Source organism: Oryza brachyantha, chromosome 6, assembly GCF_000231095.2.
Source record: "Oryza brachyantha chromosome 6, ObraRS2, whole genome shotgun sequence".
In the NCBI taxonomy this organism is placed as follows: domain Eukaryota; kingdom Viridiplantae; phylum Streptophyta; class Magnoliopsida; order Poales; family Poaceae; genus Oryza; species Oryza brachyantha.
In genome coordinates this window covers 19,411,042-19,434,783 of record NC_023168.2, presented here as the reverse complement: position 1 = coordinate 19,434,783, position 23,742 = coordinate 19,411,042, and the positions used below count along the sequence as shown (strand labels likewise).

The 23,742-nt window shown below is 39.0% G+C and overlaps 1 protein-coding gene and 1 pseudogene across 1 annotated transcript; both read right to left on the bottom strand.

Moving 5' to 3' along the window:
* Window positions 1-11,925: 11,925 nt before the first annotated feature.
* On the bottom strand, window positions 11,926-14,624 carry LOC102706951 (annotated as a pseudogene).
* Window positions 14,625-20,574: 5,950 nt separating this feature from the next.
* On the bottom strand, window positions 20,575-23,150 carry LOC102706667. The gene is made up of 5 exons (XM_015838192.2): window positions 22,965-23,150; window positions 22,208-22,387; window positions 21,793-21,846; window positions 21,555-21,692; window positions 20,575-20,958 (listed from the first exon to the last, which is right to left on the bottom strand). Exons 1-5 carry the CDS (start codon window positions 23,148-23,150, stop codon window positions 20,575-20,577), a joined length of 942 nt encoding a protein of 313 aa, XP_015693678.2.
* Window positions 23,151-23,742: the final 592 nt, after the last annotated feature.

Here is a 23,742-nt window from a genome sequence, read left to right as displayed (position 1 = left end):
AATGTAGTAATTGGGTAATTTAGTTAGTAAAAGTGTATTTGTAGTGTACAATATAGAAAATTTTTTATTGCATAATTGATTTAGCGATGGTACAACTTACTAAAATGATATCTATAAGTAAGACATAATTACGTTCAATAGAAAATAAAAGTAGTTTATGTTGTAGTTAAGGACACTGCTAAGCATATTTAAGTTAATGTAAAGGTAAAGTTTTTTGTTGTTGTTAGCATCTTCTTACTATTGTCTCTTACATAATTAAAAATACAATGATTGCTTGTTGGTACCAGAGTATTGACATTAGAAGTTAAACATGATTTATCGCTTATAGGTAAAATATAATTAAACCTACAATCAAATATTGCGTGGACTCATTATTGTTAAAAATTAATGATATAGTTTAAGAGAATAGTGTGTACTGGCAAGTTAATGTAAGTTAAATTTAAATCTACAAAAAAGAGATGTAGTTAAAAATATAGTTATAGGTAGGATGTAATGTAGTACAATATCATTCGTACGAACAATATGTATTCATAAGAACACTAAAATGAGTGTCGTAAAAGATGTGCTGAAAAAACAGTGCTTTCCGTTGTAGGTATGGCCAATAAAGTGCAGTTTCAACTGTACTGTGGAGAAGAAAATGTCATGTATGGTCCATATGGAGTAGATCTTACTCAATTCAAATGCACCGTTAATGGCATTGATAGACCTCTTGAAAGGACATTTGGTGCTATTCACAGTTGGTTAATAAGGAGATTTCGATACGACCCAGAAACACAAGATATAACCTTATCAGTGGTAATAAGCCGGGTAGAAGAAGATAATATTTGGAATTGATGCCGGTGACCTCGACAGAGACATGGAGATCGTATGTGCAAAATGCAATGCAACGAGGATGGTCACCCGTCATCCACGTTGCAGTGTGTAATAAGGTGGGAACTCAGACAATGAGTACCCAAGAGCAGGAGGGACCAAGTCGTAGAGAAGATGGACCTGAATCCGGTAGTGAAGGTGAAGGGGAGGAAGGAGAAGACAGGAGTCCGACTGGAGCAGCGGATGAAGGGGAGGTGCATCCTGAAATAGTTGAGGCTATGGAAAGGGAAGACTCTGAGAATGAGAGGGTTGATAATGAGGACTCGACAGATGAAGAGTGTGCTGATGTGTACCCATCAGAATGGTCGAATGAGGATTTTTCTGGTCTCCAAATCAGAGAAGGGCACCATGTGCCTTGGGAGTACAAGGATAATAAGGTCATACAAGGGGCAAGGTATCGGGACAAAGAGGATTTGATAGAGGCAGTTAAGCAGTAGGCAATATCATTACGGAGAGAGTACTGGGTGGTGAAGTCAAGCAAGTCAGTGCATGAAGTGAAGTGTGGACAGTCAGATAATGGTTGTCCATGGAGGGTACATGCTTACAAGGGTAAATGGAAGGATTACTAGGATGTCTCCATTGTGACCATACACAATTGTCATGTTCCAGGTGTTGAGAAGTATCACAGAAACATGACATCTGCATTCATTGCCCTGAAATGTACGGGGTTGTTGTGAACAACCTAGGGTATGAACCAATGTCAATTATTCGACACATCGAAGAGAAGTACAAGTATACAATCTCATATTCGAAGGCTTGGAGGGCAAAGCAGAAGATTATTGAGCATCAGTTTGGTACATTCGAAGCTTCATATGATAATCTTCCAAAACTCCTAGCTGTCATTTTACAGAGAAATCCAGGAAGCTTCTATGATATCAAATCCTTCCCTTCGACTGTAAATCCGCTTCAGGCTGTGCTTCAATGTATGTTCTTCTCACTAAGTGCATGTATGTTTGTATTCGTTCATTGTCGGCTCATACTTTGAATCGATGGTACATTTCTTACTGGGAAGTACAGAGGTCAAATCTTGACCGCAATCGATGTGGACGGTAACAATCAGGTGGTACCAGTGGCATTTGCATTTGTTAAGAGTGAGAACACCGATAGTTGATACTGGTTTCTGAAGCGCGTCAAGGATGGGGTTGTTCGGATGCGGCCTAGTGTTTGCTTGCCTTATTCATGATCGGCATGCGGGCCTCCTTCGTGCTATTGAGTTGTTGAGAGATGGAAGCCTGGAGGAGGGTTTGGCGCCACAATGGCCAGATGTGGAAAGTAGGTGGTGCATGCGACACATGTGTGCTAACTTCTACCGTCAATTCAAGAACAAGCAACTTATGGATATGTTTAAGAGGCTTTGTACGCAGAATCAGGAAAAAAGTTCAATGAACTATGGAGAAAGTTAGATGACCTTACAACAAAATACAGTTCAGAACAGTCAACAAGGCCAGTACCTACTGGAGATGAAGCGCCGCAAGCCTTAGGTGCACTACCCGGTGATGGACCTACCATCAGAAGAAGACGTGCAAATGGCATTAGGAAGTTCTCACATTGGATAGAGAATGAACCTAAAGAGAAATGATCCTTGTTCCATGACCGAGTTGGGGCTAGGTATGGGATAATGATGACAAATCTAGCGGAGGTGTACAATTGGGTGATGCGGGGTGTGAGAGGTCTACCGATTGTTGCAATCGTTGAGTTCATAATACACGGGAGTTGCAAATATTTTCAGGAGCGGTTCAAAGCCATAGGACCATATATGACAAACCCTAGTGTTTCATTCGGCAAGGTGATTACCGAAGAGTTGGAGAAGAGAGGTATAAAAGCAAGCAACCATTGAGTCATTCCCCAAGGGACACGGGAGCACAAGTTTGAGGTTCATTGTGCCGATCGGTCCAGGCGTGGCATATACCATACAAGGGTTACACAGGAGTGCATTCTTAAGGAAGACGGACATGTGCATGTACTTGTCAGAAGCTGAGACTTCTTCACAGGCCTTGTTCTCATGTTATTGTCGCTTGTACAGAGTGCGGCATACGTGAGAGCATGTATGTGTCTCCCTATTTCAAGAAGGAGGCCATACATCACACATGGAGTTCGGAGATATATGACTTCGGTATTGCTTGTTCATTCACAAGTACTAATGCGCAGGTGTTCTTCATACCAGACCCTACCAAGGTTAGGAACAAGGCAGGGCGTCGAAAAACAAGACGGATTCACAATGACATGGATGGGTCCGAGCTTGGGAGAAGGAAGAAGAGTTGTAGCAGGTGCGACGGCGAAGGCCATACATACAAGAATTGCCCTGGTGAATCGATGAGTACGGTTGCCACCAACACGGAAGGCCCTCCGCAACAAGCTGGAGCTAATGGTAGCCGTCCTGTTGGTGAAGGCATGACAACACAACGACCACGTCGGAGACCGTCTCGTCGTGATACTATCGGTTATGTTGTGTGATCGCCTTGTTTTCGTTATGTATTCCTGAACTTCGCGTTTATTGTAATATTTAGAGTGGACCAACTATTTAAATGTACCACTGTTGTAATGGTGGTGTAGTTGTTGGTATCATGGTATTTCCTACCGGATTGATGTATTAACTGTGTACGTGCGTATGCGCGGTGTATTTGTACCTGATCTGCTGTGTGTTATGCTGCTATTTATGATGTTTGTTGTATGACATGTAATAAGTTCTCTTTACTACTTATAGTACTTACGCATTGACCCTGACTATTCGTTGTTTGCATGTATTAAGTAGTCAATTTTTTACATTGCATGGGGTTGACGTTTCGTTTAAATTTTGCAGGTATGGACGTCGACGTCGACACACCGGAGTTGCTCGATCCGATACTTGATCGGACACACAGATCTTTCCTGTCTGCTGAGCGGAACTCGACTCTTGCCACGCTCCGCCCACGCACTTATCGGGAGGCACCCCCTCGACCTCCGCCATGTACCGAGGTACTTTGTCCTTTTCCATTGCGAAACAAGTATGTTCGAACAATTAATGAAATTTATTGTAACTCATTATAAAAGATTTTAGCTAATTACATATATTATTTGCAGCTTACGCGAGGAAGGCCTGCTTCCACTATGCCGGCTTGTTGAGCCATCAGCCGGCAACGTGGACCCGACGAAGTGGTTGATGATCGATCGCTCCCTACTAGCCGCTCTGGTCGACAGATGGAGGTCAGAGACGCACACTTTCCACCTACCGTGCGAAGAGGTAGCCCCTACACTGCAGGACGTCTCCTACCTCCTAGGACTCCCTCTCGCAGGTGCTGCGGTTGGCCCAGTGGATGGAATGGAGGGGTGGCGTGCGGACATCCTTCAGCGTCGGCATGGGCTCAGACTTGACGCGATGGATCTGTGCGCTGCATCGGGGCCGACGAAGCACTGGCTAATGCAATACACGGTACGTAACCACATGCAAGTTGACAAAGAACTTAAGATTGTATGTCTTATAACCTCAACTATTGTTTTGCAGTCGGACAAGCTAGCCCCCCAACGGTGAAGAGTACTCCGTGCGGCGCAACTTGGAGGCCTACCTGCTTTGGCTGTTTGGGTGGTCATGTTCACTGGCACGTTAGGCCACCTAGTGGAGAAGGGCATGATCACTGGGACATCGACGCAGACCGCCGGGTCCTCGAGTGCCGCAGGAGGTACTTCTACTCAAGCAGGCCACACGTCCATGGAGCCTCCGTGGACTCCGTGAATGTCCACGCACGGGGCAGGGACCTCCTCACACGCACCGGGTGGAGGGACCTCTGTGGACCCGTTCTCGCAGGGTGACCTGTGGACGTGGACGACAGGCCCACACACGTCGTCCACGTCGGCAGGAGGGTGGTTCTCCTATGGCGGAGGGGCGTGGACTTTAGAGGCAGGTTGGACGGCCCCCCTACCAGCTGGACCACATCCACACAAGCTACCGATGCCAACTTCGATGTATTATGCTATCCAATACAACTTCGACCATACTATAGTTTTATAACTTTGTTTTTGTTTGTACGCTTACATAGGCTGGGAGGACACGGCGGGAGGTAGCTCGTCCGGATGGACTAGGGCCGGTTAGACGGCGCCACCTACTGGCGGGACCACGATGACACCGGGTACGAATAACACCTCAATTTTAATGTACTAACCTGTATAACTCCAAGCACACAACATGTTTACAACTTCATTTTTGTTGTGCGCACTTCACAGCTTGCCAGGACACGCCGGGAGGTACCTCGTCGGGACACGGATCACCAGATTTTGATGATTTGGAGGATGATCCGGACGTCATCGACACCTCCCAGCTTAGTGGAGCTCCGCTTCCCACACAGCTTACTACCTCGTCCACAACAGTCCCCCCCCCACATGTACTACCCGCGGCGTGCCACCCGATCTGCTTACGTACTCCCGAGGCCATGTGAGGGCGCAGTAGGGGAAGGGTAAGAAAAGCACGCGCCGAGGTCCTAGGGCTTAAGGTGGGGGTTACCTACCAGCTATATGCAGACTTCAGTTGTATTACCGTTTCTTTCATTACCTAGACTAGTTTGTACCTATGTTTTGTATGAATTAACGTACAACTGCGTTCTATCTGATTCGTTAGTCGTTTATTATGCCGTCCATGTATTCCACCAATGGCGTTGGACACCTCAAACACACCGTATTACAAATACATTTCATCGAACAAACGATTATTTTAAGTAACATGACATTTCTAGCAGTACTTGACCATACAATGTTAGAAATAGATTAACTTCAATACCGAACAGAAAAGACACATAAACTGGGAAAAATGAACTAAACGACAGATCTACTTTCGGTGCCTCAGCTATGGAAACACTAGCAAATATTACCGTTAAATCGAAAGTACATACTGAATTTAATATATGCTATGGTTGTTACCTTGCTTGTAAGGTGTATTAACCATCAGAATAACAATCTATCCTTAATGCTCTCTATCCATAAGCAGACTATGCTTAACAGGTAAATTTGGATCGCCAATAGCCTTTTCAGTTTCTTCCAGTACATTTGCATTTCAAGATTTCACAATAGAAATCTATTGAAGTACTGAAAGAAACCGAAAAAGCTGGTTGGCGACCCAAATTTACCTGTTGCGCATAATCTACTAGCTTTCTTCAACGAATGGAGCCACTCCGATGGTAGAGAAGGAATTAATGAGTAGGATGGTTTGTTTGGTTGGTGTGCGAAGGTCGTTGCTCTTATAGCGAGAGAGAGTCAAAAAGTTAAATGTCGTGAAGCTCTGTGTCTGCACGTTCTGACACGATGCACAGCGAGCCACGGAAAGTCGAGGGGCGTCGAAAGTTCAATGTCGTGAAGCTCAGCGTCTGCACGTTCTGACACGATGCACAGTGAGGCACCAAAAGTCGAGGGACGCCGAAAGTTGAATGTCGTGAAGCTCAAGGTCTGCACATTCTGACACGATGCACAGTGAGGCACCGAAAGTCGAGGGGCGCCGAAAGTTGAATGTCGTGAAGCTCAGCGTCTGCACGTTCTGACACGATGCACAGTGAGGCACCGAAAGTCGAGGGGCGCCGAAAGTTGAATGTCGCCTAGCTAAGCCTCTGCCCCTGCGCGTGGGTGTGACAACCCTTTCCGAGTTGTCGTGTCATGTCCAACCAGTTACAGCAACCGTAGCAGAACTTACTCGGCCGAACGAAAGCCCCTACTCGAGGTGTCGCAATCAACTTTGAATGCATCACGACAACAAACTTTCGACGCAAAGCTCGTTATAACAACGACGACATTCACACACCACCCGAACAAACAAGCTTATCGTCAATTCCTTGTTTACCATGGGAGAGACTGCGTTCGTTGAGCATCTCCAGTGGCAAAAGGATCCTTTCACCGGCCGTATGCCACCATGGTGTGATCATCCATTCTGCTATTGTGATGACCGGTGCATCCTAATGGCCTTGTTGCACAGTGAAAGTCTAGGGAGGAGGTTCTTCATATGTGCAAACTTGACTCAGGTATGGTTGACCACAACACCTATCCCAACGTTTGTCATAAGTACCTACCTTCTAAATCGTTTTCCAAAATTTGGATTTTGCAGTACCAAAACCCAGTATGTAGATTCATTCAATGGGTTGATAGAGAGAATCTCACCCGTAATGACTCACGCCCCTATCCACGAAGTGAACATATATCCGACTACCGCAAAAGAAAGGCTGAACACAAACGACGTATATCGGCTGAGAATCGCGGTTGGTGGGTCGATCCCAACGGACTACCAACGTGGAGGGAACATCCCGAATGTAACTGCAGTGAACGTTTCTAGGTCGTAAGATCTATTTCACAGCGAACTCTCGGCCAACGATTCTTCGTTTGCCTTTGCATTGTTGACAACGATCTCGTTGTAAGTACTATTTCTTCTACATATATATATATATATATATATATATATATATATATATATATATATATATATATATATATATATATATATATATATATATATATATATATATGCCGGACATTCTAGTTTATAGATTAACATTATTCTTATTTGCACGCAGGAAGAACAAAGACAATGTAACTTCTTACGGTGAATAGATACAGAGAGAATTTCTGTCGCAGGTTCATCAATTACGCAGCCAAAAACCCCCTCACAACTCCTTCAACCAGGGATGGAGGACGTACGGCGTGTAGAAGCCGCTACCCTTGATTGGAGGAATAATCCATTCGGCGTACCAGATTGGGTCGAACGTCCAATATGCAGTTGTGGAAATTGCTGCCAGATGACTACATCATTCAAACCACAGAGTTATGGGAGGAGATATTTCCTTTGTCCAAACATAACCGATAACCACACCGTAAGTAAACATCATCCCAATATGACATTATGCCTTCCACGTTTCTATCTTTGTTAACCTCCTTAGGAGCATCTTCGGTATTTTTAGGGGAACTAAAGAGCGTGTTCTTTCACTATGTGGATCGACGAAGTCATGCCTGAGTACTACGGCCATAAAATAACTGAAGCAAAAATATGTCATGAGTACAAGCGAGAGAAGAAGTACCACGAATGATCACCGCTACAACGACGCTTAAGGGGACAACTCCAAAGATGACCGCAATGTATTTTCAACGATTGTATCTGGATTTGAGCTTTGTTGTAATACATCGTTTCCCGAATTGAGCGATGAAATCGCACTACATTTTCGCTTCTTGCACCATTATGTTCTTTCTCTAGTATTGTCGTTCTCATGTGCTACAATTTTACTTTGCTATTATATTGTATTAACATTCGAAATATTTTTTCTTTACTTCAACATATCTTTTAATGACATTATTATATACGAGGCCAATTTAATACGAAGCTTAATTTTTAGTACTAAATGTAACATTAAACAATACTTCCTAAATCGAACCTCCATAATTTTTAACTTTGCTTTTAACTTTTATTAACATTCGAAACATATTTTCTATATTTTCTTTTAAGTTGTATATACAAAGTCAATTTAATAAAATATTACCTTAATTTAGTACTAAATATAACATTATACAATATAACATAAAACTAACCTAAATCTAACCCTTTACCTAACAGTAATTACCCAAACTAACTTAAACCGCCCTTACGAAGGACGGCAGGGGACCGCCTGCAAAATGACCAGGCCCTCTCCCCACGCGGGCGCGTCGGCCGGTCGTGCAAATTTTGCACTTACCCCCTTCCCGCCCTCCGTAAGGGCGGAAAGGGGCTTAGTGCAAAATTGCGTGCCGCGCCGCTAACGGCCGTCCCGCCCGAGCGTCGCGCCATGCGCCATGTCAGCATTCCGCCCTCTAGGAGAGCGGCAGGAGGCTAGTCTTGTGATTTTTTGAATCAAAAAATTAAAATGGTAAATAATTTAATAAATAAAATTAAAAATTCCAAAAATTCGGCCACTGCTCCATTCCGAGCCCAAACATCATGGGCCGTACATGAACACAATCCCGATCCGGCCCAATACTAACGGGCCGCATGTCAGCCATTGCCTAGTCCCAAAATGAGCCCAGCACGTTTCTCGGTGAAATGCAAATCCAATGTTTTTTTTTTCTCCGCAGAGGAAAAGCAGAAGTGTGTGCTACGTATCCATTAAAGATAGAGAAAAAGTAACCTTACGGGTTACTCCGTTTTCTAACCTAAGATGTTTGACTTTTTTAGTTATAATATTTAACAATTTATCTTATTTATTATTTTGCTTGTCACTTACTTTATTATCAAAAAACTTTAAACACAACTTATCATTTTTTTTATATTTATACTAAATTTTTAAATAAGATGAATGGTCAAACGTTATAACCGAAAAAGTTAAATATCTTAGCTAACGGATGTATATAAAACACAGTCCTAATCAAACTTGACTACCGCTTTGCTTCTTTTCATAAAATAAAGCAGGGGCTCTGCTAAGGATTAACTGGAAAAAGGTAAGCTTAAAAGCTACTTCCCTGTTATAAAATATAAATATTTGTGAGTTACTTGCTCCGGTGACGTTAAAAATATTTGTCATTTAGAATACAATTTTGTTAAATTTCACCTAATCTAAAATATAAATATTTATGAGTTGCTACACTTCAAAAATATTTGTTATTTAGAACAATATTTTCTTCTTAAGGACCATATCATTTCTAGTTAGGTAAAAAAAATCTATGCCATCATCCCTGCCAGTATGCACCCTAATCTTTTGGTTTTTGCTTAGGCTTATAAACCAAAATTTAAATGTTTAACTTTAAATTTGGAGATTTTGAGGTTTTTTTATTATAGTTTATTTTGCTTAGGAAAGGGAGAGGTGAACGCAGCCTAAGCAGGTCCTAATGTAAAATGGATCAACATTCACACAGTACCCCTCTTACACTTTTTGAGCTCTAAAAATTCCAAGAGGAAAACTTCATAGAGTCTAATTAAACATGAAGAATTTATTTAAAAAAATTGAAGGTCGTGCTTTATTAGGGAAATTTTATTTCTCTCATTCAATCACTTGTTAATTACTTTGCACTTAATATAACTTTAGAAATAAATTATTTCATAATTTATTAATTCCCTGAAAATATTAGGGTGTGACTGTCCATTCTTGGGAATTTGGCTCGATGGGCAACACGCACAACCAAGTGATACCTCGACAAGAAACATATCCTATAATTTACTGTCATTTGACTTTAAATAACTGATATGTGGCCTCTATATGTCCATGGGCGTATATATCATTGACCCGAGTACAATGAGTCAGAAGAGATTCGTCCACCCCAAATAGCCTATAAATGGTTTGATACTTGCTTGAATCATGATAAAATCGACAACCTGTGAAGTGAAAGCCTGATGAGGCATGGTAGCCCAGAGATGAAAATGTTCGGGGGTCTTTTAGCTAGCTCCACGAGTGGTGAGCTAGCCGGTCTGGATTCGAAGCATCATGTCTTATTTTTATTTGATATTTGGTCCTTTCCTAATATTTACGGATTTTTATAATATATCCTCACAACCTAAAGTTTTGCATGCGTGGTCACCGTCCGAAAGTGGCAATGCATACACGCTACACAAGCAGTACATATGAACATGTGGATGTCCCATAGATAGGGTTGGTAATGGGACGGATCATGACCGAGTTCGTGGAGAACGGCCCTGACCCCGGTGGGTCCCCGTCCCCAATTGAGGTCCCTGTGGTAGCCGCTGACCGGCGAGGGTGGCTAGTGGGGTAGGTGTGAGGCGACGACGACGACTGTTGAGCGTAGATGCAATGGCTAGCAAGGCCGCGAGGGTGGGATCGAGGTGGACGGCAGCCGGTCGAGGCGAAGGCCGGCACAAACGCAAGAGGAGAGGAGAGTGGCGGGTGGCGGCGTGAGAAGGGAGGAGCAGCCAGGCAGAAGGGGAGAGGAGGTGGGGTTTGGATATTTGGGCTTTATATATGAAATTTCTATTGGGCTAATTGGGCCTTAAAACTAAAAAATTATGATGGCTATTAGGCTATTTGGCATTTCAGGTCCCTGCAGAAATGAAGTCTGCCTGTCCCTGTCCACCCGACGGAGATTTTTCTAATGGATGCAACTAATAAAAAAACATAAACTTAGAAAAGGGTTTTTTTGGGTACACCAAAACTATTTTGAACCATCCATCCTATGTTGATCCAAGGGCCCTACTTATGGGCCAGCATGAGATCAATAGAATGGATGCAACTAATTAATAGAAAACAACAACTTAAAAGGTTTTTTAATGGTACACAAAAACTATTTCGAATCATCCGTCCTATGTTGATCCAAGGGCCCTACTTATGGGCCAGCATGAGATCAATAGAATGGATGCAACTAATTAATAGAAAACAACAACTTATAGAAAACAACAACTTAAAAGGTTTTTTAATGGTACACAAAAACTATTTCGAACCATCCATCCTATGTTGATCCAAGGGTCACTATTTCTCTTACCTCATAGGTTAAGATGTCATTTATTAACATTTAAGGTTCATAAATATCAATTATTATATTACAGTAAGGAAAAAAATCAGTATATTCTTATAAAAATCATTAACTTTATGGTGGTGAAAAAAAATTTAAATTTGAATGTTACCACAACTAAATTAAAATTAAGAGTGTATTCGTTCTTTACTATCATTTTGAAGTAGAAGTTTTAAATAATTTAAAAATTGTGTTATATTTAATATTTTCCTCACACATGGTAGTTTGAAACATAAAACTGCAAATATATTTTTTTTCACATTTAATGAACATCATATTGAATTTACGTTGAACAGCACAGAAGTTTCACCAAATTTTGTTAAACTTTAGTTTCAAATTTTGGTGCGTATGGGTTTTACTTTTGGTATGTATGACACAACCATGTCATATTTGGAAGGGTAATTACGTGCAGCATTAATTTGGCGTTTTGCTATCTTTTTTTAATGGAAAGAGCTAAAATTATTTTTGCTATGAGAAATTATACCAGTAATAACCATGGTCAAGATCTTTCACAACACACTTACCTCTAGAGAGAGGTAAGACGGAGTACTGTAAAATGGTTCTTAGAAAAACAACAAGCATCAATTAACAGGAATTTATTTATTCAACTGATGAACTTATTAGTATTTACCAAAAATCGTTAGTGCAACCACCTGGGCCACCATAGTCGTAGAACATGTTGTTCTCAAAATTGCTAGCTTGATAATATCTCGTACTGGTTACATAAACTTCAAGACCAATAGGCCAAACAGGAGGGGCATAGGGCCGGCCACAGTATCAACGTATTGAACATTTTGAATGGATGCAGACATTTTTCCTGGAAAACGCCCATTACCCATCGGAGGACTTTTCCACCCTATGTAGGAGTGAGTGAAGCCTTCCCACCCTATACGATTAAAGATACTTTTTGGCCAAAATCTAACTTGGCTGAGATTGTTGACGTCATATCCAAAGTAGAGCCACCAATCTCCATCATTTTCATCCTACATACAGATATAGTTGTAAAAAGATCATGATGCAAACATGTCCATAAGAGTTCATGCTCCAGGAAGTAAAGGTTGTAAGCTTAGGCATTTTCATACTACGTGCTCCTTTGAGACACGAAATTCTCAAAACACACGACGAAAAAAACGTATAAATCGAATGCCATGATCTCTGAAAAATCATTTGGTTTCAAAATACATGAATAATATTATAATTAGTTCCTTTGGATTGTTCACAGGAAATAGAACATATGAATTTTAAAGGAAGTTTGTTTGTGAAACAGAGAAAGTATAGAGAAACAAAATAAGAGAATGCATTGGACCTCTCAAAGGTAAACAAAATCAGAACTGGGCTCAAGCTTATTTTACTTTGGAATTGGGCATAGTAAACCATATCCATAGGATTTTAAAAGTTCCATTCATTCATTCATTCACTCTTTCCAAGGAGAAATTTAACTTTTTGTCACTCCTACGAGCGGTCAAAACAGATTTGTCACTCGCTGTCTATGACATGTGGGCCCTCATGAGTCTATGACAGGTGGGTCCAGTGATAAATCTGTTATGAAAATCTGTAAGAGTGGCAAAAAGTTAAAAGTACCCATTCCAAGAGACACAATACGAATATAATGCAAAGAATTTGAATCACCTAATCTCCTATGAAGAATACTCCAATCCAACCATAAATACAAGTTTTCGATACCTAGGGGTATGAAATTTTCGGCAATAGGTTTAAAAGACAAAGTGGGAAAGTAGATTATGACAACCCTCCCCCATAAAACCAACTCTAGAATCAAGTTTTAGCTTTCAAATTTTGGTTAGGGCTAATAAGTTAATAAGTTACATTACCTTAAATATCTTGAATGTTATTTTAGTTTGGTTGTTGGCTTGTTCTAATGCATCTCCTGGAGTCACCGGTGCACCGTTTACCGGCACAAAACCATCACAATCCAAGTTAAAGCATCCGGTTTTATCGTAATAATCAGCCTGTGATGCATCCATATCAAAAACCTCATAATTAGAGACACTCATGGTAATTAATGTAATTAAGCAATGTATTTTCAATTGCATGAACAATTCGAATGAATTATGTGGGAACATACCGTCCAAGATACAAAGAAGTGGGTTTTGCTATCACCATAGGTGGTCGGATCAACCTACATACAATACATGCAGGGCAAATAGCATTTGTGATGTTATAATATAATGGTTGATGCTGATTAATTACTGACAAGGTTAATTAGCTATATATTGACTTACCGCCCATCCAACTTGTATATCGTTGAGACCAGTTCAATTGCTTTCGCTTGGGTAGTTTGATACTCTAACCATAACAGCACTCACTTCTGGTTTCTTCAAATTTGGGAAACTGTAAACATCAAAAGTGGCCATGACGCCGCTGTATCCATTTTTAGGGGTTCCTGATGATTCATATAATGCGTGCTAGGGAAAAATATGTATACATGTGTTATTTTAGTGATATTTATATTTGAACATACATAAATTTTAATATAAAAGATTAAATAAATACGGATGCCATGGATCATGCATTTTTATTATTCAGCGTGTGTTAGTTACTCCTCAAAGCTGTAAACACCCTCATCAACTATAGATTCATGCATTTGAACTAAAACAGTACATATAAAAAAGACGAAACTCAACCTACAACTTTTAAGTAAAATGTCTCCTCATTTACCAACTCTCAAGATCCAAACGTTTCAACTAAAAATGTAAAATACTTTCAACTTTATCTCTACTAATTAAAAGTGTAAGTAGTCCATCCTCCCCTTCCACCATACACAGCACACACTCCCATGGTAGAATGAGAAAATACACCAGGTTATGGAAAACCTTTTGCTCAATTTACACTCCCAACCCATCCTCGGTCGTTTGTACCCACGCAGTCCATCACTTGTCTCATGAATCATTGCAATACCGCCATGTTAATTACTAGTTTATAATTAGAAAAGTGTTCTAAGTGTGTCGCTAGAAACTACGTACCAGGAAAGAGAAGGTGTGTCTACTTCACCACGATTAAGGGAATTAAGAAACAAGGTTGAAAAGGCTCCAGATTGAGAGAAAGTGAACTTACATATGAGACTTCTTTTCGTCCATTCGTTGGAACTTTGGCTATCACTGGGCCAGCATCTGTGCTAGGGTAGCTCTTCTTTAGAGACGACATAGTTTCTAACCGCGAAGTACTATCTGGATATATATGTAATAGGATGATTGAGCTACATGATTTAAAAAGACCAGAAATGTAAACAGTACAAGGTACAAATCTTGCAGCATTCTGTAAGAATGGTAGCGTACTTCCATTGCAACGCCGGCCCGTTCAACCAACATATTGATCATGGGAACTTATATAGGTAGTAGCAGCAGAGTTTGCTTTAATTGCTTCATTCAATTTGGTGCGTGCCTAGCTGGAATACATAATGGCAGATTTTTCTTTTAATGAAGCACTAAATTAGTTACCAGGATATGCTATAATTTATTGTACTGGACTATATATTGATTAATGCAGCAGTGAGAAAGCATATAGCATTTATTGGCCCATATATTTTTTGTTAGATAACCTGTAATGTGTGTGATAAATAATTGACAAAAGTGATTATTGCTTAAACTCGTTTCCAAACAAAGTTTTATTTGTCTTTCATGTACAAGTGAAGCGATGAGAAAATTATGGCGAGTGACGAGGGAGACGATTATGCTTTAGTTTGTGCACATGAAGACGATGGAGAAAGTGGAACGTGGGAAGTTGTATGTAAATTTTGTCTATGGTGATAAAATATATATAATGAAGTGGATCGGCTAGTTGGGGGGTTGATTTTTAACAGTTTTGGGCTTATATATCTACTTGGGCTAGTTGGGCCAATATGGGGAACAATCATGAATTTTTTAGTTGTCTTACTGTGAGGTATAAGATGTATATACATGGGGAAAACATAATAAAAGTAGTACATGATAGTTCTTTATGCTGTTTGAGATGAACTAGTAGCTCTGAGCATTCCTAGCAACTCATCCATCCCATTCTTCGTTCTAAAAATAGAGAATGAAAAGTAAAAGTTGAACTCCAGCAGAACATCTATTTTATCATCTATTTTTGGATGTCATCCATATTAAGAGAGAAACTCTATATTTAGATATTCTCTCTCCAATCCTCTAAATAGATATAGAGGATGTCATATATAGATGATCTGCTGGAGTACAAAGAGATATAAAGGATGAAAGTGTTTTAGATGATCATCCAAATGAAGATATGGATGACCAAATTTAGATGAGCTATTGGGGATGCTCTTAGAAAGGCAATGTCTTTGTAGGTACTTTTGAAACAACAATTGATCAATAAAGTTGAGCATATTCATCCATAGTTTCTTTTTCAGTTATGGTAGATTTTTCTACTAATCTTATATTCTGATTATTGCTAAGGAAGAAGGAAGTAGGCTATCACGTGGGCCTCACTTTTTTATATACTTTTGAAGGTAATGTACGTAAACGTTACATAGGATAAAACTACTTCCAAAATAGCTTGGGAGAGACAAAATAAACTGGTATGGATAGTTGAATGACGTTTTATATTTGATTTTACCGTTAAAGAAGGAACACCATAAGCTAGGTTGTAATTGAATGACCATGCCAGCCATAAGAGCAAGTTTAATACTAGAGCCAACTACTGACTATCATTCTATTTTTTTTCTTATGTTTATACTTATAAGCCAAAATTTGAATTTTCAACCTTAAATTTAGAGTTGATTTTAGGGTTTTTTTCACCAGAGTCTATTTTTCAATCTTGACTTTTAGATCGACAAGAATACATATATAAAATTTTTATTTATAAATTATTTTTCATTTACAAATATGTCATTTGTCCATTTTTCATATAAAAAAAACAAACGATCGCCGCCACTACGTCATATACGCAAGAGTAAAAGGAGGCAGAGTTAGCTAGGCAGGCTGGACAGCGGCTCGGCAGAGAGGGCAGCTATCAAGACGTTTAAACCACTTGGCGGCGCAGACGCGGTGGAAGCTGTGGCCGCAGGGCAAGGTGCCGAGCGCCTCTCCGAGCTCGTACGCCTCCAGGCAGATCCGGCAGCCGGCCGGATCCTCCTCGCCGCCCCCCGGCGCCGCCTCCGCCTCCTCCTCCGCCGGCGAGCTGAACTGAGACGCGGTGACGCTGCCGAGGCATCTCTCCCGGCGCTTCAGGCCTGCGCGCCGCGCGCTCCATGCGCGCCAGGCTAAACGGGCGACCACCCACAGAGCCACGGCTAGCACGATCACCATCACCACGCTGGCGATCAGGTTGGCTATCTTGCTAAGTTGATAGTTATACGGCCCCATCTGCGAACTCACAAACAAATCAAAGCTGTATATATATACTAGGAGAAAAAAAAACAGTCCATATGTAAAACAATCGATCAAAACTTATATATAATATATGAAATGAATATATTATGATATTTATCAATGTCATTTTTTATATTTCCTCCATATTTTTTTAATATGATACCGTTGACTTTTGAATCTATGTCTGACCATTCGTCTTATTTAAAATTTATATCCAAATATACAAAATTATAAGGCATACTTAAAGTTCTTGTAATAAAAATCATATTATAACAAAATAATCAATAATTATATGATTTTTTTTGAATAAGACGAATGGTTAAACGTGTAATTAAAAGTCAATGGTGTCATATAAAAAATATGAAGGGAGTAATTAATATGAGGGATTTTACAATGTTTGTAAGGTATGACATGGAATTGGTGCGACGTGAGTCGTTGATCTACGAGGGACAGATCAATTAGTATCTCAATTAATATATACCAAAATACCACATAGGCACATATCTCAAGAAACAAATTGGAGATTAAGGATTAAGGAACACTTGAAAGGATCTCTCATTTTAGATTATGGATTCAATAAAATCCGGCCTCTACACCCCACAGGATGCACGTACACACCCCCAAAAAAGGATTTCTCATGCAATATGGTAGAATCAACCTCTATACTTTGATTTCTTTGATGAAAGAACATAATAGAGCAAAACTCCCCTATGCAAATGATAAATAGGACCCAGTAGATCGTCGCGACACCGGAAATTCAGAGAGATAAACGAGAGGAGGATCTGATCAGAGTGAAGTCATGGAGTGTGCATACCGATCGCCGCTGCAGCAGGTCGAAGCTAGCTAGCTCGGGAGCTGGAAGATCACTGCAAACTGCGCACACGAACTGCAGGAGCTCTAGCTAGCTAGCTAGCTACCATGCGAGGTGTCCTTGGACTGTTTTTGATCGAGGGGATAACAATGCAAGTGTCAATCTTAATTAATACATGAAGCCGGCCAGGACCTGCTTAATGGATGATCTCTATATTTGTAAGAACCGACGAGGCATCGACGATCTTAGAGCATCCCAACAACTCATCCATCCCATTCTATATCTTAGAAATAGAAAATGAAAAGTAAAAGTTGAGCTCTAGCAGAACATCTATCTCATCTTCTATTTTTGGATGTCATCCATATTAGGAGAGAGAAACTCTATATTTAGATGTTCTCTCCAATCCTCCAAATAGATATAGAGGATGCCATATATAGATGATCTGCTGGAGTACAAAGGGATATAAAGGATGAAAGTGTTTTAGATGATCATCCAAATGAAGATATGAATGACCAAATTTAGATAAGCTGTTAAGGATACTCTTAGCGTGCCAATCCTGATACATGGCGTATGAGTTGATCCATGCCCAGTATTAGGAGAAAAACTCATTACCAGCTATCATCATTGTCAAACACAAACGGAATTAGCTGCCTCCTCCTGGTTGGTTTAAGGTTAATGCGGATGGGGCGTGCACTTCAAATTCTGCACTGCAGGGACGGTGCGGAGAGATACATAGAGGCTGCACTTCATTCAATGCAGCTGAGTTGCAGGTGCACCTTTTCTTTTGTTTTAAGTTTGGCAACCCTATCTTTCCGCTTCTGCTTATAAGCCAAAATTTAAACTTTTAATCTTAAATTCCGAGTTGATTTTAGATTTTTTTTACCAAAATTTATTTTCCAACATTACTAACTTTTAGATCGCTAAAAATATATATATATAAGTTTTATATATAAATTACTTTTCGTTGCAAACATGTTGTTTGGTTTTTCCATAATAAAACAAACAATCACTCCCAGGCCTACGACGTGATGGAGCGAAATTGGGAAGGGATTGTCAGTAAATGGTTTAGCTATATAATTACAAGAAGAACAATAGCTTGAAACATAATTAGAAAAATCTAAGAAATATTATTGACAAATGTCTAGTTCTAAGAAATACCATTAATAAGCGTGAGTTCTACAAAATAACATCATACAAACAAATTTCAACATCGCTATTGTTCTGTCACCGGTCATCCATCAAGTGCTAGAAGATAAACATCATATTTAACGATACAAGATGTACGGAACCCTAACAACGATAATATTTCTTAGACAAAATTGTTTAAACGATGGCATTTCCTAGACTCTTCAAGCCATACACAATACAAACAAATCTAAAAGACCAATTTACTAATGTCCCTACAATACACAACCTCGCTAGAATACTCAATGAGATTACTTGACAAGGTCTAGATTACATCCATAAACATCGTTGTAACCATTTTTTTCATATATCAATTCCCATACAGGGTTAGTTATTACTACAAGAAGGGTTCAAACTTGTATAAAAATCTTCTCATGTCTTACCAGTAGTATATATACTACAAAGTATATGCTAAACACAATAGGAACTTGGTATACACTATACTATTGTTAGATATTAATTGATGACAATTAGTTCTTCCCACATCATTGTATTTATATACTTTCCACACACACATATATATAGCCATAAGACGTACAATTATTATCCAAGGGAAAACCTATATAAAACCTTCTTTGTGGCATATCGACATAAGTACATTGGAGGAAAGGCTATGTCAACACGATGTATGTATACATAATCACTCATTTAGATTCTTGATGTATGTAAACTATAGGGTGGCAAGCGACGCGTAGAAATTAATGGTAAAGCAGTAAAAAAAGGTTATCTGGGTTCAGAATCTTTAAATGAGATAATACCGTCTTCCTGCTTGGATTTTGTATTTTGGTGGAGAATAGATCAACAATGAACTCGCAAATCTAATATCGTCCTCTTTAGGGACCCCTTGCCCTCTTATATACAGATAGACAGAATTACAGATAGAGACCTAATCTAAAAAGATTAAGCATATCCGGCCCAATACAGTTAGATACAACAACCTAGGAATACACTCTAGATCTTGCCAAACTCTTAACCAATCCAATACAAGATTACATTCGTCCTTCCTTGATTGGCACTCCTTTCCCTCTATAGATACGTAAAGATTAGGCAAAATTTGCTACAGGACATCGAAAAAGTGTAATTAGCTAGTAGATACCGTAAGATCACGAATTTACTGTAGGGCACCACAAAAATATGGTAATTAGCTGGTAAACACTCCATCCATTATTTTATTAATTTTAGAGTAAAAATGACAAGATTGCCCTCGGTGGCCAACCCGTTATGCCGACTGGGTCCGGTCGAACCAGACCCAGTCGATCTCAGCGTCGCACCACACCCGGACCCTAGCCTATAGGACGACTGAGAAAATGGCGGTAGCAGTGACCTAGTTGCGGCGAGAGTGACAGCGAACCGACCACCGAGGGCAATCTCGCCATTTTTAAAATTTTTGACTCCGAAATTAATAAAATAATGGCTGGACTGTCTACCAGCTAATTACCATATTTTTGTGGTGCCCTACAGCAAAATCGTGATATTATGGTGTCCACCGGCTAATTATACGTTTTTTCGATGCCCTGTAGCAAATTTTGTCTAAAGATTATGGATATCTCATATGCAGGTATCCCACATTATTGTGAACATACTAATCGATGACAATAGTGTAAGATTTAAAAACTACACTGTTAATATATGAATTTACAATGTAAGCTATGAAATTTATAGTAAAAATACATGTTGAATTTTTTTAATATTTTTTATTAAAAGAGCAGCACCATAAATATGGGTAGTCCCTGTAATTTGCAAATGCCACCCCCCTCCCTAAGTTAAGCTTATGTGTCTTCTGATCTAGCAATCTTTTGGCAGCGCTACTATAAACCAAAATTGTACTCTAAAAACCCTGATGTAAAATAGATGCAACTAACAGAAACCAACAATTTTCAATAGAAACCATAAAATCATCAACTAACCAGAAATTCTTTATTTAATTGATGAAGTTATTAACATTTTCACGAGATGTTAATATTTATTTAACCAGTCATGCTTGCAACCACCTGGCCCCCCATAGTAGAACATGTTATTCTCAACTATACTAACTTGGTAGCATCTCGTATTGGTTACATAAACTTCAAGACCAATAGGCCAAACAGGAGGGTCATAGGACTGGCCATCGGTACCAACATACAACACATTCTGAATGGTTGCGGACATTTTTCCTGGCCAACGCCCGTTGCCCATTGGAGGACTTGAGTGTCCTTTGTAGGCATTAGTAAAGCCTTCCCATTGTACATGAGTAGCATGATCCTCCATACGATTAAAAATATTCTTTGGCCAAAATCCAGCTCGTTTTAGATTGTTGATGTCGTATCCAAAGTAGAGCCACCAATCTCCATCATTTTTGTCCTATACACGTGTATATTTGTAAAAATATCACGATGCAAAAATATATTGCCGTAAACTTGCCATGAAAAGTACTGTCACATCACTAACTTATCCTAATTTACAATCTTTATCTACTATAAAATTGATGGTTAAAAATTCTAAAGTTTGACCAAATCTTGTTCAAAACATTAAATATTTATGACTAGAGTAGTTTATACATGGGTAATTGTGAAAGGAGTTTCTTAAAAACTTAATATTGCAAATAATCATTAAACAATGTTTCTATGTGATAGTGTTGCTTAATTGTCGCCCGATGGAAGAGCGACGTACGTCACCATAACCTTTGATGCCTTGCGTCCTAGATGTCAATATGTTATTCTCAGAAAAAAAAAAGATGTCAATATGTTTGGCATGTGGATTTCTATGATTCTTTTAGTTTGTTGGGTGTTGCCGATATATATGATGGAAATAAAGGAATTTCCATTAAAGTATGTACACTGTTCACCTTAAGGATACAGAACAAGAAACATGGCACACCAGAGTGACTAAGCTTCTAAATAGCGATATGATTGATTAAATGAAATCCGGTGCAATACACAGAAACTCGACTAGTTTACCTTAAATATCTTGAATGTTATTTTAGTTTGGTTATTAGCTGGGTCTAACACATCTCCTGGAGTCACTGGGGCATCGTTCACTGGCACAAAACCTTCACATTCCAAATTAAAGCATCCAGTTTTATTGTAAAAATCAGTCTGTCACGAACCCATATCAAAACCTCGTGATTAATTAAAGGCATATATACATGTTAGTTAAAGCAATGAATTTGAAGTGAGCAAACAATGAAACACATACCGTCCAAGATACAAAGAAGTGGGTTTTGCTATCACCATATGTGAATGGATCAATCTATATATGTATGAAAAATAGCATTTGTGATGTTAGATATAGCTGGTGCTCATTGTATTAATTAAGTATTCCCTCCGTCTTTAAATGTTTGACGCCGTTGACTTTTTTATACATGTTTGACTACTCATCTTATTCAAAAAATTTACATTATTATTAATTATTTTTATATCATCTTATTTATTGTTAAATATACTTATATGCATATATATATAGCTTTACATATTTTATAAAAATATTAAATAAAACAAACGGTTAAATATATGTTAAAGAGTCAACGGCGTTAAACATTTAGGAATGAAGACAGTATTCATCAATGTTAACACTCGATGTTATATATAGTTGATGTTGAATGTTGACTTACCGCCCATCCAGCTTGTATATCATTGAGACCAATTCTCCTTTCGTCAACGTAATTTGATACTCTAACCATAGCAGCACTTACTTCAGGTGTCTTCAAGTATGCAAAATTATATACGTCCAGAGTAGCCATGGCACCGCTATATCCATTTTTAGGGGTTCCTATTGATTCATATAGTGCATGCTGGGGAAACATTTGTACAGATATGTTATTTTAGTGGAATTCACTATTTGAACATATATAAATTCTAACAGTTCTTATTAAACAATTCTACTAAAAATGTAAAAAGAAAAAACTTTTCTACTAAACAGTTCATATAAATTTTCGGGAGTCCCCTCGTTACCAACTGAAGATTCAAACCATTCTACTGGAAATGTAAAAAAACTCTCGACTTATGTAACAGTTCGTATTTCTAATTTAAAAACATTTACTTAAGTATCATAAGAAAATGTGCTTTTTGTTAAATAAACAAAAAACACCTTGTTTAGGTAAAAAAAAAAGGAAGGGATGGGAAAGGGTGTTGATGTGCTCATTGGTAGTGGTGGATCCAAAATTTGAAGGTGGGAAAAAACTCTTTTTCCTCTTACCCTATTTTCTATGGGGATTCAGCATACAGGGGGACTAGAGCCCCACGCTAGATCTGCCCCTGCTCCATTAGAACGGTGTAATTGGTCCATGACATGTATGCACTTCACTACAATTAAGGAATCAATGAAACAAATGAGGTTGAAGAGGCTCCAGATTGAGACAATGAACTTACATATGAGATTTCTTCCAAACCATTCGTTGATTTGGAAATCTTATCTGAATATGCGTAATAGGATGATGATAGAGCCAACTGATTTAAGAATGCCAAAAATATAAACAGCATAATGCACATATCTTGCAGCATTTTGTGAGAATAGTTGTGAGCTCCCATTTCACCACCGGCCAGTTCAAGCGACATATTGATCCTGGGAAGTTATATAGCAAGTACTAGTAGTAGAACGTGCTTTAATTGCTTCGGAGAATTTATTGCATGCCATAATTGGAACAGCAGAGTTTTTTTTCAATAAAGTAATGCATTAATTGCCAGGATGTATTATAATTGTCCACCCTTGGAATAATTTATTGTACTGGATTCGCATAAATATTGATTAATGTAGTAGTACCATAGCAAGGAAACCACCTATAGCATTTGGTGGAGAATATGAAATGTTTTTCCTCAGTACATCTTCTAGAGAATTAGTAAACCTTAAAAAATGGAGTTTTTAGTGTACACACTTACGAGTTTTTACTGTACCCACTTACTCACAAGGTGCTGCAAAAGCTCATTTTCTTTATCAATGGATATTTTAAAACCTTTTCTTCGTTCAGCATTCCAATTAGATGTGCTTAATTAGTCTAGTAAATATTTAATTACGTTCCGAGCTCTTTCTAAATTGTAATAGATATTAACCCTTATTACCATGATTATATTAATCCATACTATATATACTATCTTATTTCCTTATTACCATGATTATATTAATCCATACTATATATACTATCTTATTTCA

Excerpts from the sequence above, each read along its gene's own strand:
- LOC102706667 (XM_015838192.2), bottom strand. The coding sequence starts at position 23,150 with ATGTCGCTTGAACTGGCCGGTGGTGAAATGGGAGCTCACAACTATTCT. Across the intron at positions 22,388-22,964 it reads GTTTGGAAGAAATCTCATAT|CATGCACTATATGAATCAAT; the intron begins GTAAGTTCATTG and ends ATGTTTCCCCAG. Across the intron at positions 21,847-22,207 it reads ATATACAAGCTGGATGGGCG|ATTGATCCATTCACATATGG; the intron begins GTAAGTCAACAT and ends ATACATATATAG.